This window comes from Mus caroli, chromosome 9, assembly GCF_900094665.2.
Source record: "Mus caroli chromosome 9, CAROLI_EIJ_v1.1, whole genome shotgun sequence".
In the NCBI taxonomy this organism is placed as follows: Eukaryota; Metazoa; Chordata; class Mammalia; order Rodentia; family Muridae; genus Mus; species Mus caroli.
In genome coordinates, this window is record NC_034578.1 from 102,438,870 (window position 1) to 102,459,566 (window position 20,697).

Genomic DNA, 20,697 nt, shown 5'->3' on the forward strand with positions numbered 1-20,697 from the left:
CTGAGACAAAAGGATGGACCATCTAGAGACTGCCATATCCAGGGTTCCATCCCATAATCAGCCTCCAAATGATGACACCATTGCATACACTAGCAAGTGTTTGCTGCAAGGACCCTGATATAGCTGTCTCTTGTGAGACTAGGCAGAGTACTTCTAAAAGTAGCACTAACTACTAGTACAAAGTAGTTACGTCTTAAATCTGTGGACAGAAGCAAAAGGACAGTTTTAAAATGCTGTTTTAAAAATAATCACAATATACAACATCACCATGGAAAACAAAGGAGAAAAATAAATGTGAAAAAACAACCCACCCCTTGTTACCATTTCTTACCATTTTATAGAGATCTGAGACGCTAATCTGGTCTGAATCCACTACTTCAAAGTCCTTCCGAGGCACCAAGTCCAGGCCCAAGTGCCTAATAAGGAGAAAGACCACTCTCAGAATTGCAAGTCCTCAGGTCGCGCATCTCTCCATAGAACTAGAAACCTATACCTGTCATGATTCATGGTTCTGTAGACAGAGCTTTGGGCACTGACCTAGAAAAGATATGCTTCTATCTAGCAAGATCTAATTGTGTTCTCTTTGGGGGACATAAATGAAGCAAGGAATTTTAAGACACAATTCTGGTTACCAAGCAGTTCCCCTTATAATAATAAAAGAAACCCTTTCATTCAGTATGTTTATAGTAATACTCTTTCATTAAAAATATCTTTGTTACACAAATAATAAACCATTTTCATTTTCCTATTTCTCCCACCATACTGGTATGTTCAAGGTTCAATTATACATTATTTTCATTAAAAGAGAAAAACCAACACATAAAAATCATATGCCAGCACCTAGCATGGTGGCACACATCTTTAATCTCAGCACAAAGCAGGCAAACCTCAGTGACTTTAAGGCCAGTCTGGGCTACAAAGCAGGTTCCAGGCCAGCCAGGCCTATACAGAGAAGCTGTCTCAACAAAAAACAAAACAACAAACAAACAAAAATATGTCCTAGAAATGCTTTTTAGTTTAGGTGTATATTGTTTCCAATTTAATACTAACATTGGTACGTCCTGAACACATATAAGCTGCATACCTTTAACATCAGACAGAGAGTTAAGGAATACTATTACTCAAGCAACACTACTTAGAAGATACGGTATCATTTTGAACAGGAAAAAAAGTGATGGTAATTTTCAGTTTATTGTGTGTTAGCATTAAGCAGTGGAAAGAACTCCAGACATGATTAATACTCAATAAAAGTTAATCTCCTCCTCACAGTCTAAGATACTACCTATAAACCTGAAGATCAGTAAAGTCAGAGGGTACTGGACTTCTGAAATAGATTGTGACACTAGATTGGGGGAGATCGTATGTGAATTTTTTTCTAAAAAAGAGAGCTATATTTATTAGAGTTTCAGAGATAGATCTGTGATCACCTGACCTCAAGTAAGGTTATGAATATCTATGTGTGGCAAAAAGTATTCCATGGGACATTTAAGAAGCAATAACAACTACTCTATTTTAACTAAGTAATGAACCTTTTCATCACACTAGCAAAATTAATTCTGCAAGCTCTTTCAGTACACAAACTCCTATTCATTTCAAATAGCCTTGTGCTAGGTGGGGTGTGTGTGTGTGTGTGTGTGTGTGTGTGTGTGTTTTGCCAACTTGACACAAGCTAGAATCATTTGGGATGATGATCTCAATTGAGAAAATGTCTCCATCAAATTGACCTGTGAACTGGTCTGTGGGACATTTTCTTGATTAGAAATGATGTGGGAGAGCCTACCCACTGTGGGTGGTGCCACCCCTACGCAGGCTGCCTGGGTTTTATAAAAAAAGCAGGCTCAGCAAGCCATGAAAGCAAGCCAGTGTGCACTGTTTTTCCATGATCTCTGCTTTACTTCCTGCCCTACTTTAATTCCTACTTCTACTCCTCTTCAGGGTGAACTGTAAAAAGGAAACAAACATTTTCCTGCTTTGGGCCTTGTAGAATTTACCATGGCATCAGAAAACAAAGACAAGCCTGTCTACAGCAAACTATCTGATCTGAAACTATCAAATTATAAAATAAAAATGGAAAATAAAAACTAATGAGAAAGATAGAGGCCAGCATATTAACATCATATTAAAAGCAAGCATTAATAGTAAAACAATTACTATCATAATGAAAGAACATATCAATATTTATCTTAAAAAACTAGAGTTATAAAATTATCTTTTAAAGTCTATAAGCCAAACCACTTAAGTTTTTCCAAATAAAAGTCACATACACAAAAGTATGTCTACAAATTCTAGTATTCACTGAGGAAAAAGATAATGAGTTGTAGGCCAGCCTAAGTTACATGAGAAGATCTGTATCCATGTAGGGAGGAGAAAAAAATGGAAGGGGAAGCATAGGTAGGAGGGAACAAAACATTTCATACATATTCTTGATCTGGGAAGTTCACAGATGTACAGCAGTCTCTTGATATCCAAAAGGTATTAGTACTAGGAGTCCTTAAGAATACTAAATCCAAGGATGGTCAAGCCTCTTACATAAAACAGCATACAATTTAATTTACACAATCTTCCCATATACTTTGTCATATCTACATTACCATTTTGAAGAAGAGGACCTTATAATGAATGAATGAATTGTAGATTTTTGGATACAGATTTCCTGCTATGGTCAAAATTATTTGACTTGAGTGATTGTCATCATTCTCAGCCCACAGGGAACAGATTACATTCATTTAAGAAATGGTGTGTGTATTAAGATAGTCTATCCGTGAGGTCATTCATCAACTGTTTCAGTGAACAATGGTTCTGCTTGGAGGGTAGCACAGACATTAGGTGAGGGTAAGATTCTGATTCATTGGCTATGGTGATTTTGAAAAGCATTCATCTCAGAATAAGAGTAACTTATAAGGTCCTCTTCTTCAAAATGGATATAATTATTATAAATATCAAGCAAAGCCTTCAGTCTCACTCTCTGCTGTTCTCTTACAAGCCACCTCCCAAATTAATTGTCTACATTTCTTTTGGCTGTATAAATAATTTTGAAATATGTAAGCTCTTTCTGAAAACCATAGTATAGTGTAAAAACATCAAATAAACAATCCTATTAATAGAGAGGTTGAGATAGGAGAAGCATGATTTCAAGCCATTATGTGGCACACAACAAGACTCTGTCATGTACAAACAAGCAGAAAGTGTATATGGATTGTACAATATTGGACCTATTTATCCCATTACCAAATTAGAGACACCATAGGATGACAGCTGACAAATTTCTAATTCCTCATATTTTTGAATTTCAATCGATTAGGATATGTTGGTAATATTAATTTTCATATTAAGAGATATTAAGAAAAAGTGATTGTCACTTCCTGTTAATTTTCTTGTTAGAGGTGGAATTATGTTTGTGTGGCTATCTTCTTTTAGGTTTGTTGAAAGATTCCTTTCTTGATTCTTCTAGGGTGTAGTTTCACTCCTTGTGTTGGTGTTTTCCATCTATAATCATTTGTAGGACTGGATTTGCAGAAAGATATTGTGTATATTTGACTTTGTCAATGGAATATCTTTTCTTTCTTTTTTTGGTTTTTGTTTGTTTGATTAGATATTTTTTCATTTACAATTCAAATGCTACCCCGAAAGTCCCTTATACCCTCCCCCTGCCCTGCTCTCCAACCCACCCACTCCCGCTTTCCTGGCCCTGTCATTCCCCTGTATTGGGGCATATAATCTTCACAAGACAAAGGGCCTCTCTTCCCAATGATGGCCAATTAGGCCATCTTCTGCTACATATGCAGCTAGAGACATGAGCTCAGGGGGTACTGGTTAGTTCATATTGCTGTTTCTCCTATAGGGTTATAGACCCCTTCAGCTCCTGGGAGCCCTGTGTTCGATCCAATAGCTGACTGTGAGCATCCACTTCTGTATTGGCCAGGCATTGGCATAGCCTCACAAGAGACAGCTATATCAGGGTCATGTCAGCAAAATCTTGCTGGCATATGCAATAGTGGAACCAAGAGACTGGTTGGTCTGCAACTAAACTTCAAGGAATTTTTCGTTTTGACCATACACAGTCAAAGCAGAACAGGAACAGCTGACGAGCACACAGCCTCCAACCCCAGAAGAACCTAAGAAGTCAGAAGGTAGTCTGCTTTCATATGTCCTGAGAGAAAAAAATAACCATACCTTTAACCAGAAATCCTAGCTTTAAAATCTATGCAGAAGAAAGTCACTCAGTGACACCGTTTGTGTATTATAAACATGTGGAGAGCTTTTGGGGTCACTTCTATAAATTTGGCAAGATTTTAACATTGGGCTCAGACAAGCAAGTAGACTCAGGTAAGAATGTTTACACTTGAGTAAACACAGCCTGGGAATGTGTGACATTCCTTTTATCTCCTTTATCCTGATAAGCCCCTATAAACAGTGAGTACAGAGCATTGTTTATTGCCTTGTTTGATTACTTTGTCTCTCTCTGCAAGTACCTAGAATGGTATAAAAGCTGAGAAAAACAAACCTGCTTCAGCCTCAGCACTGGCTGGAGTCATGTTCTCCTGTTGTCTAATTGCCTTTTTCTTTTCAATCCTCTCCCTCACTAGAGACCCTGTTGACTGACTGAGCTGTCTTGGTCATAAACCAAACTACTGCTTATGATATTTTTATTGTAGAGTGAAAAAAATTAAATGAACCAATTATAAGTTTATAATTCTAATTATTTTATTTATTTCAGACCGAGTGTCACAATGTAGCTTAGCCTGGCCTTGAGTTTATAATTATTTTAAGACTCAGCATCCTGAGTATTAGGCTTGTATGTACTTGACCCTCTGCCCAGCTTTTTGTTCTTTCTTAATCTAACATTCTCTTTATAATTTCTCTCTTCCCCTTTCTTTTCTACTTCCACTATCAATATCATTTTTACAACAAAATGTACAGAAACAATTTTAATTTAACAAAAGTTTTCTTAATACTTGCATATTATTGAAATCTGACCTTTCTACCTAAAGGGTCCAACACATAAAATCCTATAACTTTAAAAAGTGTGCAGGCCAGCTCAGCACACTCAGGTTTATCACACCATCCTGGTTGTTCATAAGCGCTGTAACCAGATGGCACCGATGGTTGCCTCCCTCCTTTGGAAGCTTTCATGGCACCTTCTGCCATCATGGAAGCAAGTGAACTTCTCTTTACAAGAGACAGGGACATTATAGAAAACCATAACCAATCAAAGTGCAGAGCTGTGGAGCCCATTCCTAATGGATACATCAACAAAAAACAACAGCAACAACAACAAACAAAAACAAAAACAAATAATTCTCATACTTAAAGCTCAGGAAACATGGCAAACGAGAGGGCATAAGAATTCTAAGAGCCAGAGGAGCAGGAAGTCTGAGTGTGTTCTCTAGTAATCTCAAAAGCTCCACCCATAAAGTATGACCAACATGCCTGCAAACCAGGAGCTGAGCAAGGCAACAATAATAGACACACTAAATGCTAAAGTAGCTGAGGGACAAGGCCCAACTCTACACAAAGAAATAGAGGCAACTAAAGAATGCAAAGGAGGGAGGCAACCATCGGTCCCATCTGGTTACAGTGCTTATGAACAACCAGGATGGTGTGATAAACCTGAGTGTGCTGAGCTGGCCTGCACACTTTTTAAAGTTATAGGATTTTATATACTTCTCCAGGGAAGACCATACAATAGGTTATGCAATACCAAATGGTCAGCCCTGAAAACATACATATAATCATACAGACTGAGCAGGTTGTATAGGTGTATTGTATAGGTGTATATATATACACACATGTATATATACGCATATGAAAATATATGCATATGTATATTAGTATACATATGTATGAAACATTAAACAACAATTAATATTAAGAAGAGACCATGAATTTGAAAGACACAAGCAAGAACATATATAAGGGTTTGAAAGGAAGAAAGAAAAGGGAGAAATGATGTAATATAATCTCAAAAATTATTTCTCCTTTTGAGTACCTTTTTTTGGGGAGGGGTAGGTCTTTTGAGACAGGGTTTCTCTGTGTAGCCCTGGCTGTCCTGGAACTCACGCTGTAGACCAGGCTGGCCTCAAACTCAGAAATCCGCCTGCCTCTGCTTCCCAAGTGCTGGGATTAAAGGCGTGCGCCACCACGCCCTCTTTTGAGTACTTTTATAAGGCAAAAATCAGTTTACTCATACCAATTCTGAATTGGTACAATTTTAATTTACCTATTTTATATTTATTATAGTGATGAAATTAGAGGTTTATGGAACAGTCTCTATGGAAAGAATTACAAGTTAATTAATAAATTGAAATTAATTTCTAGGTATATTATTTTTTAGCTCCTTGCACTGTATATAAGTATTGGACTTACTCTTTATATAAGCTACTTTAGGAGAGAGAAGGAACAGCTCATTCATCTCTGCCCCCTCCCCCATATCTGATCCTGTTCCCTTTTTCCTCCCCTCCTCTCGCCCACCCAGAGGCCTCCCTCTCTCTGCCTCCCATGATTATTTCCCATGATTATTCCCCTCTAAGTTGGATTAAAACCTCTTCACTTAGTTATTTCTGCTTGTTATACTTCTTAAAGTCTGTAGATTGTCCTAGGTATTCTGTACTTTTTGGCTAATATCCACTTATCAGTGAGTACATACCAATCATGTCCTTTTTGGGTCTGAGTTACCTCACTCAGGATATCTTCTAGTTCCATCCATTTGCCTGCAAAATTCATGATGTCCTCATTTTTAATACCTGAATAGTATTCCATTATATAAATGAACCACTTTTTCTATACCCATTCTTCAACTGAGGGACATCTGGATTGTTTCCAGCTTCTGGCTAATACAAATAAGGCTGCTATGAACATAGTAGAGCATGTGTCCTTGTGGTATGGTGGAGCGTCTTTTGGGTATATGCCCAGGTCCTCAGGTAGATGTATTTCCAGTTTTCTGAGGAACTGCCAGATTGAGTTCCAGAGTGGTTGTACCAAGTCGGGCGTGGTGGCACACACCTTTAATCCCAGCACTTGGGAGGCAGAGGCAGGCAGATTTCTGAGTTCGAGGCCAGCCTGGTCTACAAAGTGAGTTCCAGGACAGCCAAGGCTATACAGAGAAACCCTGTCTTGAAGAAAAAACAAACAAACAACAACAACAACAACAACAAAAACCCCAGAGTGGTTATACCAGTTTACTCCCACGAGCAATGGAGGAGTGTTATTCTGATTGGTGTGAGGTGGAATCTCAGGGCTTTTTTGATTTGCATTTCTCTGATGACTGAGGACTTTGAGCATTTTTTTAAGTGTTTCTCAGCCATTCTAGCCATTCTTCTGTTGTGAACTCTCTGTTTAGATCTGTACCCCATTTATAAATTGGGCTATTTGGGTCTTTGGAGGTTAACCTTCTTGGATGTTGTTGTTGTTTTGTTTGTTTGGTTGGTTTGGTTGGTTTAATTTTTATTTTATTTTTTTACAGTCCAGTCATTACCCCCCTCTCCCACAGTTCCTCATCCCATTCCTCCTCCCCAGTCTCCAAGACAATGACCCCCCACCTCCACTCCTCCAAGCCACTTCACTCGCTGGGGCCTCCGATCTCTGGAGATCTAGGTGCATCTTGTCTCACTGAGGCCAGACCAGGCAGTCCTCTGCTGTATATGTGTCAGGGCTTTAGATCACCTCCTATATGCTGCCTGGTTGGTGTCACAGTGTCTAAGAGATCTTAGGGGTCCAGGTTAGTTGAGACTGCTGGTCGTCGTCCTATGCCGCCCTCCTTCTCAGCTTCTTCCACCCTTTCCCTAATTCAACCACAGGGTCCCCCAACTTCAGTCCATTATTTGGGTGTAAGTATCTGCTTCTATCTCAGTCAGCTGCTTGTTGGGCTTCTCAGAGGACAGCCATGCTAGGCTCCTGTTAGCATACTATAGCATCAGTAATATGTCAGGCCTGAGAGCCTCCCCTTGAGATAGATCCCCAAGTTGGACTGGTCATTGGACCAATTTTCTCTCAGTCTCTTCTCCATTTTTGTCCCTGAAGTTCTTTTAGACAGGAACAATTCTGGGTCAGAGTTTTTGACTATGGGATAGCCACCCCATCCCTCCACTTGATGCCCTGTTTTTCTACTGGAGATGGACTCTACAAGTTCCCTCTCCCCACTGTTGGGCATTTCATCTAAGGTCCTTCCCTTTTGAGTCCTGGGTCTCTCACTTCCCAGGTCTCTGGTACATTCTAGAGGGTGCCCCAGCCTCCCACCCCCCAAGGTTGCATGCTTCCATCCATTCTGCTGGCCCTCCGGGCTTCTCTCCTGTTTGCCTCCCCCCATACCTGATCATGTTCCCCTTTTTCCTCACTTGGGCTCTTCTGCTTATTAACCTTCTTGAGTTCTGTGGATTTTATCCTAGGTATTCTGTACTTTTTTGGGCTAGTATTCACTTATTAGTGAGTACATACCATTCATGTTCTTTTGGGTTTGAATTACCTTCCTCAGAATATTTTCTAGTTCCATCCATTTCCCTGCAAAACTTTGTATATAAGCCCTCTTACAGATACAGGGTTAAAGAAGTGTTTTGGTTGCTTTTTTTGTTTTTTTTTTCCCCCCAATCTGTAGGTTGCTTAATTTGTCCTACTGTGATGTCTTTTACTTTACAGAAACCTTTCAGTTTCATGAGGTCCCATTTTGTGAATCCCTGATCTTAAGAGCCTGAGCCACTGGTGTTCTGTTCAGGAAATTTCCCCCTGTGTCAATGAATTCAAGGCTCTTTCCCACTTTCTCTTCTATTAGAGTCAGTGTATCTGGTTTTATGTTGAGGTCCTTGATCCACTCTGACTTGAGCTTTGTGCAAGTTGATAAATATGGATCTATTTTCATTCTCCTACATACAGACCACCAGTTAGTCTAGCACCATTTATTGAAGATGCTTTCCTTTTTCCACTGTATGTTTTTGGCTTCTTTGTCAAACATCAAGTGTTCCTATGTATATGGGTTTACTTCTAGGTCTTCAATTCTATTCCATTGATCGGCCTGTCTGTATACCATTATCATGCGATTTCTATCACTATTGCTTTGAAGTACAGCTAGAGGTCAGGGATGCTGATTCCCCCCGGGAACTTATCCATTTATTTTAAAATAAAAGAGAAGAACATGGAATGGGGGTGGGGGGTGGAAGGAAAGGAGGATAGGCAATACTTTTGAGAAAAATAAAGCAAAAACCAAACAGCAACTAAACTACAAATAGTGGTGACAAGTAGCTGAGTTTTATGTCTCACACAAACAGGTACAGTTCTCTAAAAGTATGGGTTTCAGGATCCATCCTAGGCAAGATGCCAGTTCCAGCACTCACCACCCAACAGTGCTTCTTGGTGACAGTTCCCTCACTATGTAAATCTTGGAAGGTCAAAGGAGCATTTCATTATAGTAAGACCAATGGTCTCTGTACTTGCCACAATGTTGTAATTAAATATACTATTAAAAGCTATGATTGTTTATGAAATTGATTTTGAAAAAGCAAACTATATGTCAGAGCTTATAGAAAAGCATAAAAGATTAGCACATGACTACTAATTTTATTAATGTATCCACCAAATATTGACAGTGGATCTATCTACATGCCAATATATACTATGTATCAATACTTTCTGGCATTTATAAAGAACTGTGAAATACAAAGTGTGGAAATATTGAGGTATATGTGAAAATTATAGAAATGGTTTTCCAAACTCAGCTTTGGTGTGGAATAATCTCTTTTACATAACCTATGGATCATAGTATCTTTACAATAAATCATCTCTTATTTCTAAATATAAAGGAAAAACAGAAGTTCAAGTATCAGAAGTTCTATCTGTTTAGAAGAAATGCTTTGGATTTGTCTGTTTGTCTGTGTGTTTAAATGGAAAAAAAATAAAGCCAATGAAATGATGCCTAGTGACACTCTTCAGTACCAAGCCCAACTGTCACCAAACAGGCTTCCTCTAGAAGCAGAGGGAGCAGAGGCAGACAGTCACGGCCAAATATTAAGTATATCTTGGAAAACCCAGCAGAAGTGGAGGATGACAGATTGTAAGAACCAGAGGGGTCAAGGACACTACAAGAACACAGCCTTCGGAATCAATTAAGCAGGACTTACTCGGGTTGAAGTGACAAATGGGCACTGTGTAAGTCTACGCTAGATCCTCTGCATATATGTTGTGGTTTTTAGCTGGGTTTTGTGCGACTTCTAGCAGTGGGAGTGGGAGGGGGGGTTGTCCCTGTTTTGTTTTCTTTTTCCCTACTCTTGGGATCCTTTTCTTCATACTGGGTTGCCTCACCCAGCCTTGATATGAGGGTTTGTGCCTAGTTTAATTGCATCTTCTTATGCCATGTTTGGCTGACATCCCTGAGAGGCCTATTGTGAATCTGGGAGAGAGGGGAGGTAAAGGGAGCAGAGAAGGGAGTGGAGGGAGCAGAGGCTGTGGTCAGGATGTATTATATGAGAAAAGAATGAAAGTAGAAAAGAAAACAGTAACAACAAAAATAGAGACAGGCCTACATAATTTTTGTTTGGGTTTCAACTTTATTTTCTAATGAGACAGAGAAGAAAACTGGAGGAAAAGGAAGAAGCCTGAAGAAGGAAGATGGAGAAGAGGGAAAGGAGGGACAGAGTGGAATTGTGCTTCTTTCTTTGATTTCTTTACTAAAATGGACAGATCTCTCTCTCTCTCTCTCTCTCTCTCTCTCTCTCTCTCTCACACACACACACACACACACACACACACACTTCACTGAAAAAAAGTTGTAAAGATGAAATAGTTCTACAACTGTCAGAGATATTTCCCCATCCTTAGTTTTCTTCAAAAATAATCTGTACTCATATTTAAGATGTTTCTTTAAACTTCCCTCATTAAGACTGTAAAATATGATTGTTTTGTGTTCCAAGCTCTACAGTAAAAAGTTAACTGATATTTCAAAAACGTTTATGTTCCTTATTAACTGGTTTTATGTTTGCAGTTAAATTCCAATATGATGAATTGTGTAACTATTAGTGGCATTGATTCAAATTCATTTACCAGTATCAGGGGTTTTTGTTTGTTTGCTTTTGGGGATTTTTTGTTTTTTTCTTTTTTGAGACAGTGCCTCTCTCTTTAGTCCTGGCTGGAACTATGTGGACCAGGCTGGCATCAAACTCACAGAGATCCTTCTGCCTCTGCCTCCAGAGTACTGGGATTGAAGGCATGAACCATCACTCCTGGCTACTACTATGGATTCTTAAGGTAAGTGCAATGATACTTTATAGTATAATGACTAGTATTTGGGGCTGAGGACACAGTTCATTAGTTGTGCTGTAATTTAACATATTATGTTTTACTTAGTTTTTTATTGTTCCAAGTCATTAATTTAGAGAACACTATCTGATCAATGTACTTGAATTCATGTATACTATAGTATATAAGTAGGTTAGTATGCAACAACAATTACATTGTATAGCCAGGAAGAACTTTAATTCATATATATTATAGCATATGAGTAGTTTAGTATATAACAAGGATTACAATGTATAGTCAGGAATTAATAAGCAAAACAAACCGGGATAGAATCTTGACCCTTCAAAAAAATTAAATCGATTTCAATTGTATTTCTTTTGTTTCTAGTACTAACAACCATCGCTCTCACTGGGTTCCCTCAGATATATTGGGGTTTTTCCCCGATTTATTCTTATACTTAGCAGTTTCTTTCTCCAAGTTTCACCTACAAAAAGGAAATGAGAGAGAGCTACTATGTATCCTTGAATACATAAAAATTGTTTTATTTGCACTATCAGTTAATATGACTACTTACAAAACTCTGGCTAGTGTATCATTTCCCTTATGGAATTCTAAAGCAACTACTGCATTATCTTCCAGTATCTGGTACTAATGATGAAACTTTTGAGTCCAGTATGACTACTTTCTTTTGTAAGAAAAGCTGTTTTTCTATTTAAAGACCTTTAAGACTTCTATTCATTCCCAGAATTTTAAAAAAGTCTTAATTTGCGTTAATCTGGAGTTTGTTTTTAACTCCATTCATTACTTTAACTGAATAGTGATCCTTTTCTACCTGGAAGCTGCGTATTTTGGCTCTGGGACTTCTGCTTCCTTATAAACACTACCTCATTGTCTTTGCTCTTTTTCTGTGAATTAGATCTGATCTTGAACCTACTCAGTAATGATTCTCTACCAGTGAATATGTTCAGTGAATTATTTTCCATCGTTTTGTTTTATTTTCAAGGAAATTACGTAAAAATTATCTGAGTGTTTTATTTTAGAAAACACATTCTTCCTTCTTTCTTTATTGACTCTAATTCTAAATAATGAGCCTTCTTTATTCTCTTTGTAGATACTGGAGGAGTTTGATTTGTCCTTAAAGTTTTTAATGAACTTCCATTTCTCTTAAAGGAGAAGTCATTTCCCTTGGGCCCAGATATTTTTTTAATTCTGGTCTCCCTCTCCATAAGAGATAATTTATTTAAATATCAGTGAAATCTGATTGCTCATTTATATATAAAATGCACTGGAAAAAATGTAGAAAGTTTTGTGCATAAATAGATGACTGGCAAGCTTTCTTTTCTGGTGAGAGTAGAGACCTGGTCATTATATGAAGCCTTTAGATGCCACAATACATGAGATCCCAATTCTTCCTCCAGTTGCCCAGTTTCTCTGAGGCTGTTAGTTTCTAATATAAAGGAAAAACAACTGGCTATTAATTCTTCTCAAGAAATGATTATCCTTCATACAGACTTTAAAACCATCACTGTGACCTTTTAAGGTCCCTCTCATAGCCCCTGATTCTGGGAGCTTCAGAGAAGACTGGCTCCAACATTAGCTGACGTTCTCTCTGCCTATATTGGCTTCTTCTGTCAGCAACTTATTTCCTACCTTTCAGAAATGCATCCACATGTCTCATTTACTGGTTTCTTTTCTATCATTCCAAAATGCTTTGGCTGGAAGACGTGAATATAAATATTTAAATATATTTAGACAAACATGTGTGTCCGAAGTAGGAAACTACTGGTTGTCTCAAAATTCAGTGGACATGAACAATTACTAAATTCATGAATAAATACAACTTTAACCTATATCAATTTATAATGACAAAGTCTCACATTTTTATTTTTAAAGATTTGCTTTTATTTTATGTATATGGGTGTTTTGCCTGGATATATCTTTGCACCATGTGCATACCTGGTACCATAGAAGCCATAAGTGAGCAGCAGATCCCCTAGAGCTGAGGTTGTAGACAGTTGTGAGCTGCCATGCTGGGTGCTGTCAATCGAACCCTGGTCCTCTGAAAGAGCAGTCTGTGGTTTTAACAACTGAGATATCTTTCTAGCCCTCAAACTTTATTTTAAGGGCACAGAAAATCATTATATTCACTGTACAAATGCAGGAGTCTTTCTGAATGACAAATGAGTTAAGAGTATTTTAAATTATAAATCTTTATTTATAGGTTATGCTTATTCAGATTCATTGTATGGGTATAAAACATATAAAAAACACTAATGCTTCTCTCTCTCTCTCTCTCTCTCTCTCTCTCTCACACACACACACACACACACACACACAGAGTACACATTTGTTGTGTGTGTAGGCATGCAGATGCCCAAGCAGCAAAGAACTGGCTGTAGCAATCAGTTTTTCTTCCACCTTGTACAATCTGGAGACAAACTCAACTGGAAAGGTTCAGTGTCTTTATCTGCTGAGCCATCTTCACTGTACCAACTCCCCTTTTCTCTAAAGCGCCACAAAACCTTTTTACATATACTGTGATTAGTAATGTTTAAAATAAAGGAATTGATCTCCTGGAAGACAGCTCAGAGGATAGTCAAATTCCTTAATTCTTTCCAGAAATAAAAACACAGGCTAAGAAACCTTCAGACTAGAACCATTGATAACTAGGAAAAAAAAAAAAAGACCTAGCAAAACTGTATGGTGGATATATTATCTTTTAATCATTAAAGAGAAGCTTAGCTCAAGTTTAAATTCTGTAAGGACTGAGTTACAAAGAAACTAAGAGATGCCCAAGTAATAGTTATACTTACTCATTACCCCAGTCCAGACGCACGGTGATGTGCCGCTTAACCTCCCGCACCTGATCCTGTGTCAGGTGACCAGACAGTAGCTGCCTTCGCAGGTCAATAAGTTCATTCATCACATGGCGTAGTTTGTAGAAAAGATCTACTTTGTGTTTCTGAAAGGTATTTTGGTGTGGGTGAAATATAAAAGGGATATGGAAAGGGAATGAAAAGAGAAAGAAAAATAGTTAAACTATGGAAAGTGCTCATTTCCCTGAACTATAAAGGCAATGTAAGAAGGAGAATACTTAGAAACAAAAAGGCACTTCCTACTTTCTAATAACTTGCACACAGTGATATCTAACAAGGCAGTATAACTAATCTGCATCATCGAAAAAGCACTCCCTCCACCTAATCCTGGACCACTCGTCTCAAGTAAATCAAAGTTATTAAGCTTAATCAGAAAAGTAACTTACACAGGAGCCCAAAGCTGATTTCACAACGGAAGCAATAATGCCCCTAAAAGCAAAGCCTTCGACCATCTGGCAACACCTCTAGTTTCATCAGGAGGGATAGTCAAGTTAAAAGAAGGAGGGAAGAGAATTAATTGCCCTATTTTGAAGCAACTAAGGTTTCATATAAAGCCAGTCTCTGGAGTGAGATTTCTTTCTTGGTTTCTAGGCCTCATCTAGCTTTCTAATTAGCTTCTTTTAAACAGTGTGTGTCCCTAGAGTGGGAGATTTCTACTCCTTTCAGCTTAATAAAGATCCTTACCTTACAAAAGTTAAGTAGAAACATCATAATAAACTTAATTAAGGGCATTATAGTGTTTATTTCCTTGCAAGTAAATAACAAAACACAAAAAACTAAGTACCCAGTTAATGCTTCAAAAACTGTTCTTAAGAATATAAATTTAAGAACTGGAGTCTTACTTCACAGAAGCAAAATGACTTTTTTAATACTTAGAATTCTCTCTCTTTCAGAGAGAAACATGATTTTATACAATTGTTGAAGACAGTAAAGTATAACCAAGTATTATTAAAGAATGCTTTAATAATCAATCAACACATTCTATAGATGCAATTTTTCCAAGTACTTTTGTTCCATAATCGCTTGATTCCATGGTCAAGAGGAACAACTGTATTGTCACAGAAAGGAAGGATCCCTAATATAAGTATTGACACACAGAGTTAGAAATGTAATGGAATGACTAAAGTACTGTCAGAGAAAAGGCAAGAGCATCACTGAGAGTGATACAAAGGGATGCTGAAGCTTTAGAAAACATGAACCAGTTTCTCAGGGATGCTGATATGAACTAGAGGATGAAAGATAGTATCAGCTTCAAGGTAGTTCTGAGAGTTGTGAACACTAACAAAAAGTAGGGGTCTTTTTTAGGCCACGTGTAAGGGAGTGTACTGATACCAGTGTTTCACATATGTCTACATATGTGCTATGATTTATTCTTCTTAAAGATGTATTTATTTTTATTTTATGTGTATTGATATTTTGCCTAGATGTATGTACCAATCCAAGCCTGGTGCACACAGAGGACTCAAGAGGGCATTGGCTATCCCTGAAACTATAATTACAGACAGTTGTAATCTGCCATGCTGGTGCTGCGAATCAAACATAAGTCTTCTGGAAAAGCAGCCAGCACTCTTTATTGCTGAGCCATCTCTGTAGCCCATGTGCTACAACTTAAATTTTTGTGTCACACCAAATTTACATATCAAAATCCTAACCCTTAAGGCAATGGGATTAGAAGACAGTACCTTTGCAGAGATGACTAAAATTATGAGGGCAGAGCACAATTAGCATTCGTGCCCTTGCAGAGGACTGGTCCATGGAGTTTGCTTCCTCTACTACACAATGTGAGGATGTACTGAAAAGGTGTCACTTATGTGGAAATGACCTCTCCCATGACAATAACTCTATGTCTTCATCTTAGACTTCCCAAATTCCAGAACTGTGAGAAATAACTTCTGTTCTTCACAGTTTATGGAATTTTTATATAGCAGCGTTAATTAACTAAGATTATATGTGTAGTATATATGTGTATAATTATATAATATGGGTATACACATATATAAGCATACACACATGTAATATAAACTCATATATACATAATGTCTATTCTAGAATACACTGATATAGTTTTTAAAGAATTATAAACAATTATTTGTTTTTAATAAGGACTTTTTATATTAAAATTTCCAGAAATCATAATACCACCCATGCCCTGTTCTTGTATGACAATGTAACACTGACAGTCCTACAGGAAAAGACAGTGGATTTTCTCCATGAATCTAGGCAGGTCTTGAGACCACTCTAAGCAATAGAACATGACAGAATTGAACTAAGTCAGTTGTGAGCCAAAAATTAGACTACTTCTTGCTGTCTATTAGGATGCATGAATAAATGAATAAAGTTGTAAGTCTTTTAAGCACAGCTGTATGTTGAAGCCACAAGTTGACACCCTAGTAACTAGTTCTTAATACCATATACCTAGCCTTGCCAAATTTTCAGATCTCGATTGCCCACCCTACAACCACCTGATTGCAACAAAATGAAACTGTGAGAGAAAACTGCCCAACTGCCCAACTGAAACAGTGAACAGTTGTTTGAAGCTTCTAGGCTGTTCATGGTTTGCTATTTAGATTACTGGAATATAACTGCTATACTTTTTATCTAGTAGAAAACCCATTCTCACTTAACGATGCGAAGGTGGAAAAACCTGCTCTAATCTTTTGGGTAAAAATAGAGTAAGAATGAAATGCATCATATAATTAGAAAGCAGCATTAGTAACGCAATCGATGGTGTCAACTTCCTTCCAATCTTCTACACTCAACTCAGAAGTATCCTCTCTCTGGGACGTGGTCCTTGCTGTGCAGGTGCCTGCTAGCTTGCTTTCACCTATAATAATGTCCTTTCTAAAATCTTACCCTAGCTGTTATCAGTGAAATTCATTCTTTGAATTCAAGGTAAGAACCTGAAGCCACTGACTCAGTGGAAGTCTTATGTAGCCAGAGCTTGAACACTCTAACTACTGAATTAAGCTGGCCCATAACTATATGCACCAGAAGTAAAAAAAATAAATAAATAAAATAAAATAAAAATAAAATTAAAAAATAAAAAACCATCTCCCACGTTGGAATAACTGGATTATAGTCAACATTACCACCAATAAGACAAAACCAAAATTAAAAAAAAAAAAAAGAACGGATACAATGATGAACCCTTGTACAGGGCGACAACGTGTATGTACAAAGAAGCACAGCACTGACAGCAGGACAGACAGCAGCGCCAGAGATGAAAAATGCTGAGGCCTTGCACAGTTCTGTAAAGTTTGCTTCTGTTGCTGTGGCTGTATGAAAGTCTCACTGGATCCTAGATACTGAATGAACTCACACCTTTGATCCCCCTGCCTCAACCTTCTGAGTGCTAGCTAGTATATGTATATATGCCCACACCTAGCTAAAATTCTTTATCTTATTTGTAACAAGTTTATATTCATCAAAACTGTCAATCCACTGGTAAGGGCAGGTTAATACATTTTAAAATAAAAAATGTTAGGACATCAAGTGAGGGATGGGGTTGCCATCCCACAGTCACACCTCTCACCCATAATTGTTCCTGTCTGAAAGAATTACAGGGATGGAAATGAAGAGGAGCCTGAGGAAAAGAAGGTCCCATGACAGGCCCAAAGTGGGATCCAGCTCAAGGGGAGCTCCCAAGGCCTAACACTATTACTGAGGGTATGGAGCACTCACAAAAAGGGACCTATCACGACTGCACTACAGAAGACCCAACAAGCAGCTGAAAGAGTCAGATGCAGATATTTACACCCAACCAAAGGGCAGAAGCAGCTGAGCCCTGTTGGTGAATTAGGGAGGGCTGAGGAGAAGGGCGACCCTGTAGGAGGACCAGCAGTCTCAGTTAATCTGGACCCCTAAGATCTCTCAAAAACTGGACCACCAATCAGACAGCATACACCAGCTGATATGAGGGCCCCAACACACATACAGTAGAGGACTTCCCGGTCTGTGTTCATTCAGAGATGATGCACCTAACCCTCAGGAGACTGGAGGCCCCAGGGAGTTTATGGGGTGGGGTGTGAGGTGGGGGCATCCACTTGGAGTAAGGTGGGGTAGGGAGGAGGTGTGACAGGTGGACCAGTCAAGAGGGTGGATTGGGGCATGGGGGCGGGGAATAGAATATGGATTGTAAAAAATAAAATAAAATAAAAAAGGAATGTTAATTTTCATTTTACATGGTTTGCTTTTCAGAAAGCTACTGGTAAAGTGTTTTGTCAAATGAGCAAGTAAGCCAAAATTAAGGCGAAAGTGGTTTAGCCTAAGAGACAAAGGGACCTAGGAAAGATGCAAATACATTTTTCAGGACATATTAATGTAGAATGTGGCAGAGTTCCACAAGACATTACTGAGAAAAATTACATTTATTAAATACCTAATGTAATGAACACACTCAGTGGAGATTTTATTTCTGCTAAGAGGTTAGATTTTAGAAAATGGAGTGAATAAGATCAAGCAGTCAGCTCCTGTGAAAACAAGCAATACAAGAAAGGAAGCACAACCAGAGGTCCTTATTTATGAAAATAATCACACACACAGCGGAACAACCGAATGCTGACTCAAAAAGGAGTGATACAAAATTCATGAAACAGTTACACAGGCATTGTAACCACTGACTATTGATCCCAAAGCTGGCAATGTGGGACATGGGACACAGCAGGACAGGATGTAGCTGCATGAGCATTCCCTTTACTTATTGTCTTTTACAACAGGAAAACCGTTACATAATACCTAAAGTTTAGAAACGGCATCCAATAAGGGAATACTATTAGAAATGCAAAACACTGACGAAACAGCTAAAAGAACTAGAACAAAGTAAACATAGACTCAGAATTAGAAGTGGGAAGAGATGGCACCAGGACCCAAATTGAATTAAATGACTAGCAGTCCTTAATCTCTAAATCTAAAATTCCAATTTACTTTCAGTTTTGACTGTTTTAAAAGATAAAACTGAATAACCCCAACTATAAGAAGCCATCCTCCATTGCTCACCCCACTAAGTAGGGGTGATAGGACACAAAGCTGACTGTGAATACAGCCCTCACTCCTTACCAACTTAAATATTGATAATTGGAACCAGCAAATCTAAGTACAAAAACTCTGTCAAAATCAACACAAAGCCAGAGCACTTATATGTCTCATTCCCGAAACACATGAGGGATGAAATGCATTCCACAGCAGAAGGTGGCCCTGGAGAAAGCTCCGGGTCTTAACTACAGCATGGCATTTATCCACACATAGCTTTCACACTGGAGACAGTACATATGGAGCAGGCGTGGTAGCAGCTACCCTGCCAACCAAGCCTCTGCGGGTTCTCAGGCACCCTGTAGCAGTAAAGAAAAGAAAACGGCAGAAGGTACATATTTACATCCACTTGTCTAGAAATACAGCAGCAGTCATTTCATACCAGGACCTAATACCAAGGAAACACAAGAGTTCCCTAACCTCTGTGGAATGCCTTGGTGTTTTCATTTGGGGGAAGGAAGGGAAAAGGGGGAGAGGGGGAGAAAAATAATAAATCTATCTGCAATTGTAGTTACTATCACACCTCTGGTTTTGTTCTTTCTCCAGTAGATGCTGATCTGGACCTAGCCTCAAAATACCATCTAGTTTGTTAGATAAGCTTCTAAATATGACTACTAGCAACCCACTAGATAATAACACTCATCAACCCTTACCCTTGCATCTTATGTAAAAGATCCTCTACCTAACAATAATGGTTTCTAACACTCAATTGGTAATCATGATCTTGGTTTGCTTCTATAGTCCCTTTATACTTTAACTGTTTTTGTATATAATTCCTTTTTAAAGTCTGGCTCATTTTTACCTGTTTTTAGTAACTACTGTCATATTCTGTATCTTCCTGATGAAATGAACTTTACTTCTGAAGTATTCGCTGCTCTGAATAAGGTAAACAAGCCAGTGATCACTGTTTTTCTTTTAAAGAAAGATAGTTACTTATAAAGTCCTAAATTTGAACTTAAAAAGCTATCAAAAGTCTGAAGAAGTACACAGTATAAAACTATAAAGTTGGGCTGGTGAGATGGCTCAGTGGGTAAGAGCACCCGACTGCTCTTCCGAACGTCCAGAGTTCAAATCCCAGCAACCACATGGTGGCTCACAACCATCCGTAACGAGATCTGGCGCCCTCTTCTGGAGTGTCTGAAGACAGCTGCAGTGTACTTATATATAATAAAAATGAATAATAAAAAACCCTATAAAGTTTAATAATAATAATAGATAATTAAGTATTTTCAGTTATAAAAAGCATATATGGTTATACATAACTGTATATTCATAAAAAACCATGGTGTCATCTCCAAGTAAGCATGAGCTCATTTATTCTAGAGCTAATAATAAGTGACCATGAAACAGGATTTTTCTACCTTTTATGCTTTTTTTGTGCTTTAACTTCCTTCGGCAATGTATTGGCTTACAGTGTGCAAATTTTTCACTTTCACAGCCAACTTTATTCCCAAGCATTTAATTGTTTTTGATGCCATTATAAATGAGATTGTTCTCTTAATTTCATTTTCAGATAGTATGCTAATTTTATATAAATATGAGTGACTTTAGTATGTTCTTTCTTTTTTTTTTT

At 38.1% G+C, this 20,697-nt stretch overlaps 1 protein-coding gene across 1 annotated transcript in view; it reads right to left on the minus strand.

Moving 5' to 3' along the window:
* Dock3 (dedicator of cytokinesis 3) overlaps positions 1 to 20,697 on the minus strand; it is a 285,914-nt gene that overhangs the window by 168,616 nt on the left and 96,601 nt on the right. Inside the window, exons 6-7 of the mRNA XM_021171370.2 lie at positions 14,034 to 14,182; positions 332 to 416 (exon numbers count right to left, since the gene is read on the minus strand). Coding sequence (XP_021027029.1) covers positions 332 to 416; positions 14,034 to 14,182 — 234 coding nt within the window. The remainder of the gene's footprint in view (positions 1 to 331; positions 417 to 14,033; positions 14,183 to 20,697) is intronic.